General features: G+C 36.0%; 1 protein-coding gene across 1 annotated transcript in view; it reads right to left on the bottom strand.

Annotated features, from left to right (window-relative positions):
* Positions 1-4427: 4427 nt before the first annotated feature.
* The window catches only part of LOC103232069 (zinc finger protein 723-like), a 47203-nt gene continuing 30934 nt past the window's right edge, over positions 4428-20696 (bottom strand). The window contains exon 4 of the mRNA XM_073015347.1: positions 4428-4573. Coding sequence (XP_072871448.1) covers positions 4505-4573 — 69 coding nt within the window. The 3' untranslated portion in view covers positions 4428-4504. The remainder of the gene's footprint in view (positions 4574-20696) is intronic.

Genomic DNA, 20696 nt, shown 5'->3' with positions numbered 1-20696 from the left:
AAACTCAAGACCTTACCCATTGCCCTAAGGCTAGGTATAAGTCAATATATGTCTTATTGACTTGGTCTAAGTATGAGAATCAACACCATGCTTGTAATCTAGATCCAGATATTAGTCATCATCCAGCCTGAGGGCAGATCTGCATATGACAGTCACAATTTCAACTCTTAACTGCATCCATGTGTGACAGTTAGAATCTCACTAATGGACTCTGTCCATGTATGAAGGTGACAATCCTAATTGTTGGCTACAGTCACAACTTCAACTCTTAACTGCATCCATGTGTGACAGTTAAAATCTCACCATTGGACTCTGTCCGTGTATGAAGGTGACAATCCTAATTGTTGGCTACATGCATCTTTGAGAGTCACAAGTTCATCTGTTTACTGGGCCATGTTATGTGACTCTCTCTATACACCCCAAAGGTTTTATAAAATACATCTGAGTGTCATAATCTTCTATGATCTTTTTACAATTAGTAGCCCACGGACCTTAGTTGTTGCCCTAAGCCTAGCTTAGAGTCAAAATTTCTCCTATTGGCTTGGTCCATGTAAGAAAGCCATCATCATGACAGTTGCCTGGTCCAAGGTATAGATCACAACCCCACCCATGAGCAGAACCAAGAAGGAAAGTCACATCACCTGAATGCTGGGCCATGGAAATGTCAATATCCCTCTATAGGCAGGACCCACACGAGAAAGTCACATCATCTTTCACTGAGTGCTAGACTCAGTGATACATCACAATGCCCACTGTATGCAGAACCCAGTCAAAAGGGTCACATCACCTAGATGCTGGGTCCAGCAATATGTCACAATCCCACTCTGTTCTGAGGGTCCAGTTATGAGAGGACAGTCATATCACCTAGGTAATAGTCCCCTTTTTCTGTTACTGGAGGCAGGGCACAGGCAGGAAAGCAGAGTCTCACCATCTAGGTGATGGACTCAGAGATACATTACAATGCCCCTTGTGGCCAAGGCTCAGGGAAAACAGTCACATTATTTAGCTGTTTGGGTTAGGTATATGTCACAATCCCAACTGTTGACAGGGCTTATGCAGGGAGGTAAACTCTATCAGGTTCTGAGAAAAAATTATATGTCAAAGTCACAAGTGCAGGAAGGTCCTGGGATGAGATTCACAGAGCCACACATTTTCTGGCTCAAGGTATAAGAGAAAACACCTGTGATTTGTGTTAAGGTACGCAAACCACAATATCAGTGATGGACAGTATTCATGCATGAAAGCTCCAACATCACCTGCATTCACTGTCTAATCAGGGCAGTCACTGCCTCACAGGTGTGCTGATATTTGGTATAAAAGTCACCATTCTACCTGTGAACTGGTTCTATATATGAGAGTCACAGTGTCAACTTTCAACTCATCTGGATGTGATATTCAGAATTTCAACAAAGGACTGTGTCTATATGGGAAGATGACATACCTCAGTGTATGTTCTGTGTGCATAGAACAGTCACAATGTTACCTGTGTGCTGGGTATTTATAAGACACCCTCTGTGCCACTTAAGAGCTTCATATGGTCTGCATGAGAATGAAACCTGCTCTGAAACCTTAATGATGGTATAAACCCATGATCCTACATGCTGCCCTAAGTTCAGGTATGAGAGTCATCAATGTGCCTGTGATCTGGGTCCAGAAACAAGAAACCACCTCATTTGTGGATGGATCTAGATATGACAGTCACAATTCCAACTGTGAACTGTTTCTGTGAGTGAGATCCAGGATCTCGTGAGTGGGTTCCGTTCACATTTAATCCTAACTGTGGACTGTGTGTGCATACAAGAGTCCCAATAAGAATTTTGAGCTGGGCTCTATTTTAATACTGTCTGCACCACCTTAGGGCAATATACAATATGCATGAGTGTTGTAATGCTTTGAGATGTCTGTAAAGGGAGGAAGCCCAGGATCTTACCTGTTGAGGTAGATACGAGAGTCAACATGTCTTCTATTTCCTGGGACCAGGTATGAGAGACATTGACATGCTTATGAGCTGGGTCCAGCAATGGGTCAACTTCCAACATCTGTTATATGTGCCAGATACACATATGACAGTTCCAATTCTGACTGTGGACTGTTTGCACATGTGAGATTTACAACCTCGCCAGTGGGCTTTGTCCATGTGTGAGAGTGACAATCCCAATTTTTGGATAGTGTGCCCATGAGAGTCAAAATTTTACTTCTGTAATGCACTCTGATAAGACCCCCAAGTATTTACAGAATATTCATAAATGTCATAATCATCTGTAATCTTCATAAAATTAGGAGACCGAGAACCTACTGATTATTCTAACCTTAGCTATGAGAGTGAAAATCTCTTCTATTGGCTGGGCTGTCATAGGACAGTCATCATTATTCCTGTGACCTCAACCTAGGTATATGTCACAATCCTACCTGTGGGCAGAACCAGGCAGCAGAGTCACATCACCTGAATACTGAGCCAGATATATATTAGCATCCCTCCTGTGAGTTGAGTGCTGGTAAAAACTTCATGGCACTGTGGTGCTGGGAACAGTGCTGTGTCACAATGTCTTCTGTGCACAGAACCCAGGCTGAAGAATTACATTGTGTGAGTGCTGGCCTCAGCAAAATGTTACAATCCCCTTTGGGAATGGGGCCCCGGCAGGAGAGAACAATCACATCACCTGGAAAAGAGACCAGAGGTATATCACAATGCCGTGTGTGAGAAGGGACTAGGCAGGAGGGCCACATTACCAAGGTTATTGACTTAGGTCTATGCCACAATCTAAACTGTGGGCTTTCTTCAGGTGGTATATTCAAATCAGTCAAGTTCTGGCTGGGCAAAAATAAATGTCACAGTCACACCTGTGGGAAAGTCTGCGCATGGAATTGGCATTCCTGCACATGTTCTGGATCCAAGTATTAAAAAGTACGCACCTAATAAACTTTTACACACCCCATGTGTCCAAGCATACAAGTCATAATTTCAACAGTAATTTGGATCCATGCATGAAAGCCTCAACCTCAGACAACACACAATGGGAGAGTTAGAGCCTAACATATTTGTTGAATCTTGGTCAGAGACTCATCATCTCACCTGAAGGCTGAATACACATATAAGGGTAATAATACCAACTTTTGACCTCCTTTGGTTGTGAAATTCAAAACTTCAACAGTGGGCTGTGTCTATGTGGGAGTGTGAAAATCTTTACTGCTGGCAGTGTATGCAGTGAGAGTCAAGATCTCAACACTGTACTGGACAACAAAGGGAGACCCTGTCTCTACAAAATATAAAATAAAAAAAATTAGCTTGCCATGCCTGTGCTTCTAGCTACTCAGGAGGATGAGGTGGGAGGATTTATTAAGTCTGGGAGATCAAGTCTGTGGTTAGCCATGAATGAGCCACTGTGCTTCAGCCTGAGCAACAGAGCAAAACTCTGTCTCAAAGAAAAAGATTATAATATAACAAACTATCATTTTTGATTAAAAGGGAATAAAATTAGAAATGAAGAGCAGAAAAATACTGAAATATCTATAAATGCGTGGAAATTATACAACACACTCTTGAGCATGCTTTTCTTCAAGGGTTGGAAGACAATACTGTGAAGATGTCCACACGACCCAAAGTGATCTACAGATTCAATGCGATCTCCATCAAAGTATTAACTGTTATTTTATTTTGCAGAAATACAAAATGTTTCTAAAACTCATATGGACTCAAAAGGGACTATAAAAAGCCAAACAATATATATATAATTTTTTTTTTGAGATGAAGTCTCAATGTGTTACCAAGGCTGGAGTGCAGTGGCATAATCTTGGCTCACTGTAACCTCCACCTCCTGGGTTCAAGAGATTCTCCCGCCTCAGCCTCCCGAGTAGCTGGGACTACAGGTGCCAACCACCACGCCTGGCTAATTTTTTGTATTTTTAGTAGAGACAGGGTTTCACCATGTTGGCTAGGCTGATCTCGAACTCCTGACCTCGTGATCCCCCCGCCTCGGCCTCCCAAATTGCTGGGATTACAGGTGTGAGCCACTGCACCTGGCTACCACAGCTACTTTTAAGAAAATAAATGCTTCAAAGTCAAATCAAACTTATTTATTTAATTTAAAAACTGCAAATGTAGTGGTGAATGATATGAAAGGTCTCTGCTTTCCCAGAGTTTACACTGTAAGGTTTGAAAAATAAAAACAATTAGAAAATAAATTATTACTCATATAATGCTGGTAGTATAATTTGGCATGAAATTCTGGAAGAGGGCTTGCCAAGGTCAAGGCCTACACAAGCTGAAGATACAAGTATATGTTAATTATATTTGTGGTTATATATCTACATAATTATATAATTGAGGGTGAAGCTGCCCAAACTCCTCAAAGTAGGACAGCAAAGCAACCACCAGAGACGGACAAGACAAATGAAAAGTGAAAGAAAATTAGCAGAAATCAAAGACAGATGCTAAAGCAGTGCAAAATGCTTCACACCATGACAGAAATGGAGTTGATGACGGAGTCTGGAAAACGAATCCTAGTCACAGAAAGGTCAGCAGTGAACGTGGTAAAGTGCTCACAATTCTGGTCCACTGGATCCCACCATCCCTAGGACAGTAAATACCATCACAGTCACCACCCAGCAAATTACTACCACATCATCTCCTGTTTGTTCCAAAATGAATAAAGTTGATTCTGAACACAAGTGCAAATAAAAAAGTCATTAATCATTTTTTTCAACTAAACTGTCATGGTTTAGTTTACAGTTTTTAAAGTTTTATATTTTGAAAATGCAGTTAACAGTTGTATGGCTCATGAAGTTTTTGACACTTGAATTTTTAAAATGCAGTATATTTTAAATTAACAAGAGTAAACTATGTATTTGGTTTATGTATTTAAGGTGCAGACTCACAAATAATGCTCTTGTTTATGATTCAAAAACTTCAAAGTTCAGTTTTCAATCTGTACATACACAGAACAGTGTATGATGCTACAACATTTGTTTTTTAAAGTGGCCACCACAGTTCCTGCCTGTCTGGATATATTTTGAACTGTTGTATGTTAAATATGACATTAAAAAGACACATTATCATGTTTTAGGTAATCTCAGATTGGTGTACACAAACCAACTTTACAAATTACTGTAGGGTTGAGTAAACTATGTATATAATATGACATTAATATCTCTATTTTTTGATGTCTAAATCTTTTTTAGAAAAGACTAGTTTCTATAAAAATACCTCCAAAAATTCAGTCTTATTTTATAAAATGGCAAAATAGTAAAAAAAAAAAAAAAAAAAAAAAAAAGGGTGGTTTTCTATGCTACATGAATACTGGCACTCTATTAAAATACCAAATAATATAATCAAAATCATTTAGACAGTGGATTTAAATAATTGCTTACTTTTAACTACAGTGATACATGTTCACTAATATTTTATGAATCAAACCTATTAGTATTAGGTTTTACTTAGTAGTAATATATACATTTGATCAAAGATCCGTTCAAAATGAGTATTTTTAATCAATAATTTGGTGTTTTCAAGTACTGAGAAGTCTTGTTTTAATCAGATTAAGTCTGGAGCTAATTGACTGATTTTATTTTGTGTATGGTGTGTTTAAAATTTTCTAGTTTTAGCTAATATTGATTGATAATGGGTAAACAAATCTATTTTCTTGAAATCCCACTGGCCTATTAAATTGTTGATGATGTTTGTTTGGTTAATTTTTTTGTTTTTTGTTTTTTTTTTGGTTGTTGTTGTTGTGTGTGTGTGTTTTTGTTTTTGAGACGGAGTTTCGCTCTGTCACCCAGGCTGGAATGCGGTGGCGCAATCTCTACTCACTGCAACCTCTGTCTGCTGGGTTCAAGTGATTCCCTTGCTTTCCAAGTAGCTAGACTATAGGCGTGTGCCACCACGACCGGCTAATTTTTTTTTTTTTTTAATGTATTTTTAGTAGAGACGGGGTTTCACCATGTTAGCCAGGATGGTCTCCATCTCCTGACCTCGTGATCTGCCCCCCTCGGCCTGAGGCTCAGGGATTGCCCGGGGAATCCCAACATAATGATGTCAACTGTGAAGCATACTGGGTAAAAGAAAAAAAAAAAAAAAAAAAAAAAAAAAAAAACATAAAAAGCTGAAAACACCATGGCTTGAATTTGGTGGGAAGCAGTCTCTGGAATCATAAACAGTTGTGCCAACATGACTGAGCAAGAATGACATGTATCTAAGGATTATTAAGAGAAATGTTTACAAACATGTAAGTATTTATTCCCAATCTTATTATAGTAGCAATATCCTTTTCTGTAATGTCCAGTTCCCCAAGCTAGGGGTGTCGTAGACAAACTAAGACAAGTGTCCTAATATGTTGTAAGTAGTCAGTTTCTAAATTTAACAAACTTGGAATAATATTATGAATTTCATTGAACTCTGTTTCATGCATAAATCTCACTGAAAGGCAATGCCCAGTAGCTATTTCCCTCAGTCTTTTCTGGGATTTTTCTGTTGCTTGATTCAAAACCAACCTTATTTGAATCCTAGTCATTTTTAAAGCCCGAGATGTAATAAGAGCAAGAGAGAAGAAATGAAGCCAAGTTAGTCGAAATCTATTATATTTGCTTTCACAAATGAACCAAAAACCACACAAGCTAAACAGTGCCTTTAAAATTCAACCTAAATTCAATGGTAGCAGTCAAAACCATATTCAAAAGTAAGCAAAATCATGATTTAGAAACCCTTAGTCTGTTATTCTGGAAAAAAATAATAAAATTCTTATTTTGGCATATTTTAGAAATTATAAATACATTAAATATGACAAAATATAACGCATTGATTATATTTGAAACATGAGTGGTTTTATTTTTATTCTTAAATAATTACTATATTTAGAAAAGACATTCAGTGAAAAATACTTACAGCCACCATGTATGAATTAAATCAGCCCTGGAGGAAATAGTACTTTGATTAATAATAAATATTGAACCTCTAAGGTTGTAAAATAATTTAGTCTGGGGATACAGCTAATGACACTAATCAAGCTCAAATATGTTTAAGAATTTTGATTTTCCCACTGCTGACAATGTTGATGAAACAGTTTAGTATTAGTCCAGAGTTGATCGTTGGAAATAAATCAAGACAAGTATTATTGAGGCAGGATAGGTGGTCAAGAAAGTCACCACGTCCTCAGGATGCAGCAACCCTGGTGATTGCATGGTGACTGCATATCATCAACACAATAAGCCAAAGTATTTGCATTGTATTCCAGCTGATTTAAGCAAAGCTACCTCCAGTAGGAAATTTTCCCTGTAGAGAGCATGCAAACTTTGATTTTACCTGTCAACATACTGACCATTTACTTATTATAATAGTGTAAAACACACTCGTGGGTGGAGATTTAAGATGCTAATGAGGCATATGACATATGAACAAGCATGTACACCCACTGTGTATGTGCACCAAGAGGACAACCCAGAACATGCTTACTAGTAACACCTCTTCCCATCTCCTAATAATTATATAAGACTCCCATGGAGTCTCCCTAGTTACAATTTTTGCTGTCTCATTCTTTTTTTGTGTGAACATTACCATAATTTATTTTTTTATTATACTTTAAGTTCTAGGGTACATGTACACAACATGCAGGTTACATATGTATACATGTGCCATGTTGGTGTGTTGCACCCGTTAATGCATCATTTACATTAGGTATATCTCCTAACGCTATCCCTCCCCCGTCCCCACACCCCACGACAGGCCCTGATGTGTGATGTTCCCCACCCTATGTCCAAGTGTTCTCATTGTTCAGTTCCACCTGTGAGTGAGAACATGCGGTGTTTGGTTTTCTGTCCTTGCCATAGTTTGCTCAGAATGATGGCTTCCAGCTTCACCCATGTCCCTACAAAGGATAAGAACTCACCCATTTTTATGGCTGCATAGTATTCCATGGTGTATATGTGCCACATTTTCTTAATCCAGTCTGTCATTGATGGACATTTGGGTTGGTTCCAAGTCTTTGCTATTGTGAATAGTGCTGCAATAAACATACATGTGCATATGTCTTTATAGCAGCATGATTTATAATCCTTTGGGTATATACTCAGTAATGGGATGACCAGGTCAAATGGTATTTCTAGTTCTAGATCCTTGAGGAATCACCACACTGTCTTCCACAATGGTTGAACTAGTTTACAGTCCCACCAACAGTGTAAAAGTGTTTCTATTTCTCCACATCCTCTCCAGCACCTATTGTTTCCTGACTTTTTAATGATCCTATTCTAACTGGCGTGAGATGGTATCTGGTTGTGGTTTTGATTTGCATTTCTCTGATGACCAGTGATGATGAGCATTTTTTCATGTGTCTGTTGGCTGCATAAATGTCTTCTTTTGAGAAGTATCTGTTCATATTCTTTGCCCACTTTTTGATGGGGCTGTTTGATTTTTTTTCTTGTAAACTTGTTTAAGTTCTTTGTAGATTCTGGATGTTAGCCCTTTGTCAGATGGGTTGATTGTAAAAATTTTCTCCCATTTTGTAGGTTGCCTGTTCACTCAGATGGTAGTTTCTGTCACTGTGTAGAAGCTCTTTAGTTTAATTAGATCCCATTTGTCAATTTTGGCTTTTGTTGCCATTGCTTTTGGTGTTTTAGTCATGAAGTCTTTGCCCATGCCTATGTCCTGAATGGTATTGCCTAGGTTTTCTTCTAGTGTTTTTATGGTTTTAAGTCTAACATTTAAGTCTTTACTCCATCTTGAATTAATTTTTGTATAAGGTGTAAGGAAGGGCTCAAGTTTCAGCTTTCTACATATGGCTAGCCAGTTTTCCCAGCACCATTGATTAAATAGGGAATCCTTTCCCCATTGCGTGTTTTTATCAGGTTTGTCAAAGATCAGATGGTAGTAGCCCAAAATCTCCTTAAGCTGATAAGTAACTTCAGCAAAGTCTCAGGATACAAAATCAGTGTGCAAAAATCACAAGAATTCCTATACACTATAACAGACAAACAGAGAGCCAAATCATGAGTGAACTCCCATTCACAATTGCCTCAAAGAGAATAAAATACCTAGGAATTCAACTTATAAGGGATGTGAAGGACCTCTTCAAGAAGAACTACAAATCATTGCTTAACAAAAGAGGACACAAAAAAATGGAAAAACATTCTATGTTTTCACGATACGAAGAATCAATGTCATGAAAATGACCATACTGCCCAAAGTAATTTATAGATTCAGTGCCATCCCCATCAAGCTACAAATGGCTTTCTTCACAGAATTGGAAAAAACTACTTTAAAGTTCATATGGAACCAAAAAAGAGCCTGCATTGCCAAGACAATCCTAAGCCAAAAGAACAAAGCTGGAGGCATCATGCTACCTGACTTCAAACTATAAGGCTACAGTAACCAAAACAGCACAGTACTGGTACCAAAACAGAGATATAGACCAATGGAACACAACAGAGCCCTCAGAAATAATACCACACATCTGCTGTCTCATTCTTGTAAACCGTCTGCCATGAATCCTTTTTCTCTCAGAATGTACTGGCTATTCTACACCTAACTTTAGTCTTCCTCCTTTGCAACAAATTACTCTATGCTGTATCTCCTTTGTTGTGTTTCTCTCATTTAAATATTTTTAACTAAAACAACAACAACAACAACAAAAAACTCCAAGGTCTCCAACGACCATCATTCTAATCACGCTTTGTTTTGTATTTTTTATTATTAACATTTTTTCTCTGATATGTTAGTATTCACATTTTAAACACAACCAACTTGTACTGAAGTCTACTATATAACACTGCAAAATTGAAACTTTAATCAGAAAATGATTTGTCATAAAAGCATGTGTATTTCTCAAGTTTAAGCTTTACCACACTTTCTATTCAAAATTTTAAAAACATTTCTAACACAAATTCATTTATCAAATGTAATATTTAATAATTTGGGTTCAATTCCAATATGATTTATATTCAAGTTTATTGTTTTATTACTCCTAACTAAATTTGGCTTTCCAAATGAAGGAAAAACTGAACCATGTTTTGAAAGGTTCAAGGGACTTAAGCTTACAAGCATCAAATGCTCTGTAGCAAAATAAATAAAACTACATCTTTTTAATCAATAATATTTTCAATAGCTTTATGTCTGAGCACTTAAGCATCACGGAAAAGACTCTGGATGATGTGTAGTGCATATTTAAATAGTTAAAGTAGAAAATGATCATCAGAGTCCAATAAGTGAGGGATACAGCAACATAATACTTAAAACCATTCAGGGTATGTTTGACAAACAAGAAGGTTGCATAGGATCTGCATTGCATTGCACTACTAATGTATTCTCTCTCTCTCTCTCTCTCTCTCTCTCTCTCTCTCTCTCACTTTAGTCTTTATTCTCAACTTTACAATCAACACACACACAGAATAAGAACAATTAACTCGTTTTCCTGAAAGGCAGTGTTTTCTCTTTTTTCACATGTTCCACATTGCTGTTGAAGTGCATCCTCTTTCATTAGAAGATTACCTGTGTGAATTTGAATAGATGGACACTAGAGAGGACCAGCTCAGCACACTCACCTAACTTTCCCTTTGCTTTTCATCCAATTGAAATGACTTTGAAGCGTGAAAATAAAGTGTTAATTAAGCAGATAGTTTTACATGGAAAAAGGTTTGTCAACTGTTTGAAAATGACATTCCATGGACTATAACTTTTAAATGTAAAATTCATAACATAAATACTGTACAACAAAATAGAATAGAAATGATGGAGTTGGCCACAGAAAACAGACAAAGCTGTTTCATAGCAATATAGAAAAATAGATATCCACTGTCAGAGGAAGGTAACTTGAAGTATTTGAGAGATGTTTTCTAAGAATCTAAAATTATTTTTAGTTTTAGTTTCTATAAAAAATGTTTTTAAGTAATTTTAATTCCAAAAAATTTAAATGCATGCTTTGTCAGCTTAGTTTTTCTGAAGAATTTAAACAGAATAGAGTAAAACAATACATATTAAAAAATCAGCCAGGCGTGGTGGCTCCTGTAATCCCAGCACTTCGGGAGGCTGAAGTGGGCAGATCACCTGAGGTCAGGAGTTGGAGACCAGCCTGGCTAACATGGTGAAACCCTGTCTCTACTAAAAATACAAAAAAAAAAAAAAATGTACCTGGGCGTGGTGGCTCACACCTGTAATCACAGCTACTAGGGAGGCTGATGCAGGAGAATCACTTGAACCCAGGAGGCCGAGGTTGCAGTGAGCCAAGATTGTGCCATTGCACTCCAGCCTAGGTGACAGAGCGACACTCTATCTCAAATTTAAAAAAAAAAAAAAAAAACCGGAACTTTACTGGTAATAGATTAGTTTAATTTTCAGATCAAAAGAATAAATTTTACAAAATTCTATGCTGACCAATTTGATCAGAAGCCTCTTTCTCACCACTGGGAGAAATGAAACAAAGAGGCAGCTTTCATGTTAGGTGGAAGAGAAAATAACTACCAGGGCTAATTATTATTTCACTAATCAATACTGATTTTCCTTACCGTTTTGTCTCCAATTATGTTACTAATGAAGTAATGGCCTTAATCCAAGTATTTTGTTAAACTTATTTTTCAATCCATCATAATATTAACCAAAAAGAAGGCATCAAAATGAAGGTATTTAACAATTATAATTTATATTTTAAAATTAAACTATTCCTGGAAATAAAAAAGGGTAGGAAAAAAGATAAACACAAATGAAAGAGAAGGAAGTGGATTACTCACAATAGCTAAGATAAAAATCAAGTATCCATCAACAAGTGAATGGATAAAGAAAATGTGATATATTTACACAATGGGATGCTAGGAAGTTGTTATTTGCAACAACAGTGATGAACCTGGGAAATATTGTGCTACATGAAATGAGTCAGCACAGAAAAAAAAATACCATATGATCTCATTTCTATGTAGAGTGTAAAAAAATTCATAAAGGCAGAAAGTAGAATGATGATTGCCTGGGCTTGGGGGTGGAGGAGATATTGGTCAAAAGTAATGGATCTTCTTTACAACTCTTACTTTAACAAATAAGTTATTCTCCTCTCAGTTTTGATTCACCAGGGAATTAAATCATATCCTGAAGAATCAAAACTGAAGAAATAATATATTTGTTAAAGCAATGCAGGTTGTATACTAATATTTCAGAGGCTTAGCAAAATAATTTTTTCCGCTGACATAACCATCCCCTACTTTTTTTTCTGGTTAAGATGACTTCTTCATGATATTTTTGGGATATGTTCTTTCGTTTTATATCTGCATCCTCCTCTTTCTTCAGTCAATAAATAAAGGAGATACAGAAAAGACTCATTTGCTTCTTATCCACACAATCACTTTCACTCAGTATTAGTCAATGTGGGTAGAGCTGACAATTGCAGCTTCTTGGCAGAATGGACACTTCTCAGCAATAAACAACACACTGAAAAACAATTTTTTTCACCAAAAGCTAATGTATGTTAAACAAAATATTAAAATTTGTCAGTAATAAAATGTTTGTGGTGAAATAAATATTCATTATTGAGCTCAGGTAATACTTGACCCAAAGCTAGCAAATACACAGCAGAAAAAGGAATAGTATCTAAAATAAGAATATTGTGAATGAAGTTATTCTGTTACTAAAAGTAAAAATATAACTTCATATAAATAGTCTCATCTATAGTTCTACAACAAATGCTTCTTATTAAAAATTGTATTTCACAGAAGAATTCAATTTATATTACCCTCCTTCACTATTTCAGTGCATTCACCACTTTACATAAGTGAAAAACAGGCCAGCTGGTTCCAGAAAGCATGTGGTGCTATTGCTACTTTAATGATAATGATGATGAAGAGCATTTGTTTGGGTGGTACTCCTATTCCAAACACTGTTATTTGGCCCAAAGTATTGGTTTTTAATTTTTCTCTAAATTAACTAATAAAATTCTCACCAAAGACTTGATCTCATTCAAATATGTTTTATAAAATTTGGTTGACATTTAAGTGTCTCTGACTTACCCGGAATATTAAATTTTCCATGAATCCAAATTGAGCACTAGAAATAAAGTCTTTTACTAAAAGCCTTTTTGAGGATTCATGATTTTTTTTAATATGGAAGAAATGCATTAACCATATTCCCAGCAATCACTCTGCACACAGCATTCTCAGTTCCCAGTATTTACTCTGAGTTACTTAGGGATAATTGGTATCTCTGTAGACAGGTAGAAGAAAGTGCTAACTGGAGGTGCAGCACATTGCACATAAATGCTTTTCACCTGCACATATTGGCAGTTGAATTTAATTGGGCTGTCAATTGCATGGCTAGATACTTACTTAATATAGTCATACTATTTATTCATTTATTTATTTAGGTCAGCTATAGGTATCTGTTACCCATTAGTTTTACAGAATTATTTGCTTGACTGAAAAATAAATATTTTTACTCTATACTGAGACACTAAATTTTCAACCTTCAATTTTCAATGTTAAAGCAATCAGAGAAGAGAAATTTGTGTATGTAGAATGCATTTTTTTTGGCCTATCAAAATTCTTCTTGTATTGCATTGGAAACCCTAAGAAGCCACCTAAAAAATATTCCCTTCAAATCCTTTTGGCAGTATTTTAGATTTAGAAGGTCAAAAACTTAATGATTGAGCAAAACCAAAATATTTTCTTTGCTTTTTGTCAGTAATCTAGCCATTTAAAAAAACATGGCTATTATGCCAAGCCATTCAAAGATGTGAATTTGATTTTCATAATATCTTTTATTTGTTTACAATTATAAATTACAAACATGTTTTATGGTTTTTCTTATTTTTTAAAAAAAGTTATTTTTAGTCAACTTATTCCTTTTATTTACCATCAGTTTGCTCTGACAGAATAAATTACAAACTATTGTTTTGCTTAATCCTTTTAACCACCATGTCAGGCAAACAGGTTGGAGGGTATTAGCTCCCATTTTTAGACAAGAGTGGAAACACTGTACCCATATTTAGTGTAAGACAGCTGGGATATAAGCCTTGGGCTTCCATAGTCATAACTGCTTTTTCCATAAGTTTGTAATACATCATTTTAAAGTAATCTGATTTCACAATGTTTTACAGTATAAGAGTAACATCTATAGCATCTCTTCTTGGCAGGTTACCTCTGGAGAGAATCAATCTAATTACCTCATAAGTGGGCATATTTTAAGGCAGTTATACCTCTAACTTGATTTCCCAGGTATGCTTGAGGGTCCCAGGAGTCAAAATTGCAGCCAAACTGATCTGAAAGGAGCAGGGAATAGAATGGTCAAGCATGTTTCCAAGTTTAACCTAGGCCTGGCACATCCTCACCAATTGCTCAGATGGCAAGTGGGGGGTAACTAAGTGAAGACAGTAGCAGGAACTTCAGATCCACTTGGGGTGGACACTGATGAAAAACACAAGCACTATCAGACCCACTGTTTTCAGGGTTAAAATCCCCAGATGCCCAGTTGCTGGTCTGCTAGCTACTATGTCATTACCAGCAGGACAAGGGGTAATACTTCTGGAAACCAGAATATGCAAGGAACAAATTAAGCTGCCTGCCTGTCTGGGGCCTACAAAGCCAATCAGTGCTAATTCCATTTATACCAAACGAAGAAAATTGTTAATTCCTTCCTGATTTGTGTTTTAAGGGAGAGTGCTGATCATCAGAAAAACCAGATAATTCTATCCTGAAGCCCAGGGGGAGAAATGGTGGGCATTTCTGAGTTATAGATGGTGCAGGGGGCAACACTGTCTGCCAACATGAAGGGAAAAAGCTATCTTGGTAAACTTTGGTCTTCTACAGGACATGGAACAAGAGTAGCAAGATCAGGGTCTGCATGACATATACTGATTAAGAGCAGGACTTCCTCACATAAGGTACACAAGGGCCAGGTGCGGTTGCTCACACCTGTAATCCCAGCACTTTGGGAGGCAGAGGCGGGTAGATCACTTGGGGTCAGGAGTTCGAGACTAGCCTGGCCAACATGGTGAAAACCCTGTCTCCATCTCTACTAAAAATACAAAAATTATCCAGTCATGATGGCACATGCCTGTAATCCCAGCTACTTGGGAGGCTGAGGCAGGAGAATCACTTTAACTCACAAGGTGGAGGCTGCAGTGAGCTGAGATCATGCCACTGCACTCCAGCCTGGGCAACAGAGTGAGACTCCATCTCAAAACAAAGACAAAAACAAAAAACAAAACAAACAAAACCGGTAAAGAGCACAGGTAATTGAGAAAGGTCTAAACACCATAGAACTGCAAGCAACATTTTGAGTTTATACATGTTTTTCTGGTGAAGGAGTCCCCATTCTCAAACCTTGAGCTTTTAGGAAAAAGTACTGAACCAGTTTCAGGTTAGAATACAAAAGTCACCAGATACACTTAGAGCCAGTCAACTCTGAGAGCTCTCAAAGCCATCACTGAAAAGTTAGAACATAGACTTACAGCAGAGACAAATGAATACTTACGTTTGTGTCTTTCTTCCTATATGTATGTCATGTCTTTTTCAAAACAAGTTCCCAGGAATCTCCAGATTCAATTACGTCCCTGTGCTTGGTTGACTGCTGCAGGAGTCTTAGGGAGCTTGTACAAATGCTAGAGTTACTCATTTACCAACATTAAACCCTAGAATAGAAGATGGAACAAAGCAGGACTCCTCCTTCCTCCATAGAATATGCTGCTTTCAGATAAGGTGGCAGCCAATGTAGAAAACTCTAGAATTTTCCTTGGAACTGGACTGTGATGAGAGTTACTTGCCGTGAATATAAGATACTGTCTTTTCTTTGACCCTTCCTTTCCAGTTTTTGAAGATAAACTGGAAAATAATCTTCTCTGAATATACTTGATACAAATTCTCCAAAAAGCCAAAAACATGCTTCCATTTCATTGATAAAAATTCACTGCAGTTTTGGCAAATGGGTCTAGTTCAGCTGACGGGTAAGCTGCTTGATGTGTTCATCTCGATACCCAGGTGTGCCCATTTCCTTGAGGAAGCCTGTTCTATTTTTGGTAGCATGACAGGCCACTGAGAGGTGGAAAGGGCACAAGAACCATGAGATCTCCTGGAAATTCTTCTTTGGAAAGGCAATTTTATTACTAGTCTTCCAAGCAAATGACACCAAACTTCCCCAGATGCTCCTCAATCACTGTGTTGCCTGTCAGAAGGATGGTCTTATTCTTGACCATGGCTTGTCCAAGTTTCACAATAAGATCCTGGACAGACTTCAGATTTGGAAATCCCCAGGTCCCATAAGGTCCCACTATATAAGCTTCCACTATAAGCAGATTTTTAGGTTCTGGGTGGGGGTGACTTTTACAAACACACCTCTAAAAATTTTCTTTAGGCAAAGACTTGCAATGGTTCTCTGCACCAGTAAACTCACGCCATCAATCCTTTTGATGCATACAACAAAGGCCAAGGAATGTTTATCTGGCAATTCCAAGGCATGAGGTTTCACTTCTAGTCATCTGAGACACACCTGCTTTGACAAAAAATATCCCTAAATAAGAAACGATTGTTTCAAACCAATAGATGAATACATTAATAAATCTAAATTAATTTTCTTAAATGTGGTATAGATACACAATGGAATACTATTTAGTCTTAAAAAGGGGTAAATCTTACTATTTAAAACAATATAGATAAATTTGGAGGACACCATGCTAGATGGAATAAACCTGACAAAGACAGACAAATACTGCATGATCTCATGTATATGTAGAATCTAACAAATTTTAACTCAAAAAAGTAGAAAGTGGAATAGTGGTTATTAGAGGCTGGGAGTGGTGGGAAGAAAATAAGAAGTTGTTGATCAAAGGGTACAAGGTTTCAAATAGGGAAAATAAGTTTTGAGATCTATTGCACAGCAGCATGACTCTAGTAAACTGTACTGTATTATATATTTCAAAATAACCGTGAGTAAATTTCAAATGTCTCACCACAAAAAATGATTGCTAAGTGAGCTGATAAATATGTTTTTTAATATGGCTTATTTCATATTATATACCTATATTAAAACATCCCATTGTATTATGCATCTTTGTCAATCTAAAATACTAGTAATCAAAAAAAAAGAGAGAAAAACTTTAAGAAATTAGACTAGAGAAAAAATGTTTCTTCCTCGTAAAATTCCAGGAAACATACACATATATATTTTTATTTCAACTGGCTTGCTCATTTCGTGATGTAGGTAAGTAAACTTTTAATATCATGAATAGTCTGAACCCAACACTCAGGAATCAAATGTTGATTTTTTATGTTCAAAACAATACAATACTTTAAAAGACTCTAAAGCAACTCTTTAAAATTCTCTAAATATCTAAATAAATAATTTCCTTCACTTGTTAGAGAAGAAAAGTTATTTGAATTTATATTTTTAAACTACATTTAAATTTAACAAATGAACATAAGGAATTTATTCAATAGATTGAAAAAAGAGTTTGCCTCCTTCTCTAATTTTAAAATTGACACCAACATCCAGTATTTAAAAGCTTATTTGTCTAGTGTTACTGGAGTGTGAATACTACTCAATAAGAAATCTTTTCATATTTATATCCATGTCATATATAAATGTATGGGAATTTGCCAACCTCTATTTTACCACAGACTGAATAAGAATGAAAACGGGTTACAAACTACTAATGTGGCCACCTTGTTTTCAGGATTAGCATTTATCATGATCTAACAGAATCAACAAATAAGAGCTTATAAATTGTCCATACACTTGCTATGTGCTGTGTGCTCTTCTGGCACCTTTATTTGCATTAATTGCTTCCATTTTACCAAAACCCTAGGATTTTGGCAGTATTATCCTCAGTGTACAGCTGAGAAGTCAAGCACAGACAGGACATAAAACTATTCAGGTCATACAGCCCATAATTGGCTGACCTGGGACACAATCAGGAACCACCTGATACTGAGTTTCAATCTTAACCATTATGCCAAACACACTCTAATCCAATGCTTGTTTTCATTCCTGACTTCGCATTTCGGCTTTAAATTTTCTAATTTAGTAGAAATAAAGAGAAATTTAAATACCATTTTTTAACCCTTAGGTAGTATGTAGAACTTGATTTTCAGTTTAAAGTAGTTATTATTAAGTCCAAAACAAATACTTTGGTAGATTAATTCTAACAATGATATCCCTCTTCTGACTTAAAAAGGCAATAATTTTATTTTTAAAATATATTGAATTTTTATATTAAAAGGTAAAATGAGCCTCATTATATAGAATATTTGTAGTCTGCATACACATCATTATCCATTGAGTGATCTAGTTTCTGAAAGTTTCAAAACCACTAATATAAATTAATTTTGAATAATTTGTTGAATAATTAATAATTATTTGTTGAATAATTAATTAAGTTTTCTCAGTGACTAAAATAAAATAGATTGGAATTACTGGTCAGTCACAATGTGGTTTCAAATGTTATTTACTGAACACGTGAAGTTTTTTTAAAAAACTCACTTTAACAAATTATTTTCATTGCTTTTTCACATCTATTAAAAAATCAAAATTTCTGTTACTTGAAATCTATAAATTTTATTCAGATATAATCATAGTGTTAATCTTAAAGGATCTCTATAGTTAGGATTATGGAAAGCCTATTCTCTATTTATACTTAGAAAATAAACTACTGCTTTCAGGTAAACCAAGTGAGGCAATTGTAACTCAAAATCATAAGCTATTAAAATATTAATACTATCATCCAGATGAAATTTTATGTATCTGCATGTTCAAGTTGTTTAACTTAATAATTCAGAAACTATTTTATAAACTATAAAAAATAAACTAAAAATATAAAGAATTGTTTTTTCTCAGTTTGTAAATACTATCATTATTTCTAGTTGACTTAACACTAGATTTCAGATGCTGTCACTGTAGAAACTAGAAATACCATGATTGACTCTGCTTTTACTTTCTGCCTTCCTATTTCACACAAACAGAGCAGCACAAGAAAGGCCTTGTGCTACATTTTTGTTGTTGTTGTTGAGATGGGGTCACTCTTGTCACCCAGGCTGGAGTGCAATGGTGCAATCTTGGCTCACTGCAACCTCTGCCTCCTGGGTTCAAGCGATTCTCCTGCGTTAAACTCTCAAGTAGGTGGCATTACAGGTGTGCACAACCATGCCAAGCTAATTTTGTATTTTTAGTAGAGATGGGGCTTCACCATGTTGGCCAGTCTGATCTCATTGACCTCAGGTGATTCGCCCACCTTAGCCTCCCAAAGTGCTGAGATTACATGCATGAGCCATTGTGCCTGACCACAAATGCTACATTTCGATTCAAACACATTAGACCCTTCTACAGAGAATATATGTGTGAGCATATTAACTTGAAATTCATGGCATCTTTTGCTGAAGTACAGACTTCTATATAGCAAATAAAAACAGAAATCTAACACTGCAATTGAATCAGAAAAGTATTCTAAACCTTCTTAACCCATTGTTCCTTTTTTTACCAGAACGATTGTGATGGAATGAGCATTTGCAGCAATGTAGGTCTCGGATAACCCACACTGTCTGTTTCATCATTATTGAGCCATGACAGTAAGACCTTTATGCGTTTTTAAAAAATATTTCCTTTTCCTAATTCAGCAATTTAGCAGGATTTTCACAGCCTCACATTTTCAAAAATGGTTCATTCTGAAAAAAAAGGGATTAAACATACCATTTTACCCCGAGTAGAGTTACAAATTAACTCTATAGTCTACTGTACAGATAATAAATGACAAAGATGTAGAGTCATTTGTTTTAGCTGCATATTTAGGGATAAAAATACTTCTCGGGCTATAGGTCAAGAGTTTTCAGAGATAGCAGCTTATAGAATGCAAAAAGTCCTGGTAAACCAACATTCATTCCTATGCCTTAAGGAGTAAATAATTCTTTCACCACTAATTACAACTGTTAACCCAGAATTGGACAAATGTAACATGTCATTATACCACAAAGGATTTAATTATTTTTATTTTAAATTCAGAAGGTACATATGTAGATTTGTAACATTGGTAAATTGCATGATGTTGAGGCTTGGGCACTTAATAATCCCATTTCCCAAGCAGTATACATCAGATCCGATCGTTTCTCAATACTTGTCTCCCTTCCTTTTTTCTTTTTAAAATTCCCAGTGTTTACTGTTTCCATCTTTTTCCATGTGCACCCAATGTTTAGCTCCCACATATAAGTGAGAACATGTGGTATTTGTTTTTCTGATTTGTGTTAATTAGCTTAGAATATGGCCTTCTGCTGTATACATGTTGCTGCACAAAAAAATTATTATTTTCTGTGGCTCTATAGTATTGCACGGTGTATAAGTACCTCATTATTCTTATCCAATCTAAGATTCCTAAGTACCTCGTTTAATTATATGTCTTTGCTTTTGTAAATAGTGCTTCAATAAACAAGTGATTGTTTAGTATCTTCTTGGCAAAATAATTTATTCTCCTTTGGCTATATACCCACTGATAAGGTTGATGGGTCAAAAGGCAATTTTATTTTTAGTTCTTTGAGAAATCTCCAAACTGCTTTCCACAGGAGTTGAATTACTTTGCATTCTCACCAAGTGTATAAAAATTTCCTTTTCTTCAAAACTACATCTGCTTTTTCACTTTTTAATACCAGCAATTTTAACTGATGTAAAATGGTACCACACTGTCATTTTGATGTCTGTGGCTCTGATGATTATGAATATTGAGCAAGTTTTTGCATGTTTATTGCGAGCTCTTAGGTCTTCC

The sequence above is a fragment of the Chlorocebus sabaeus genome, chromosome 5, assembly GCF_047675955.1.
Source record: "Chlorocebus sabaeus isolate Y175 chromosome 5, mChlSab1.0.hap1, whole genome shotgun sequence".
NCBI lineage: Eukaryota > Metazoa > Chordata > Mammalia > Primates > Cercopithecidae > Chlorocebus > Chlorocebus sabaeus.
Note: the sequence above shows the minus strand (reverse complement) of the source record. Positions and strands in the feature narration are given on the sequence as shown.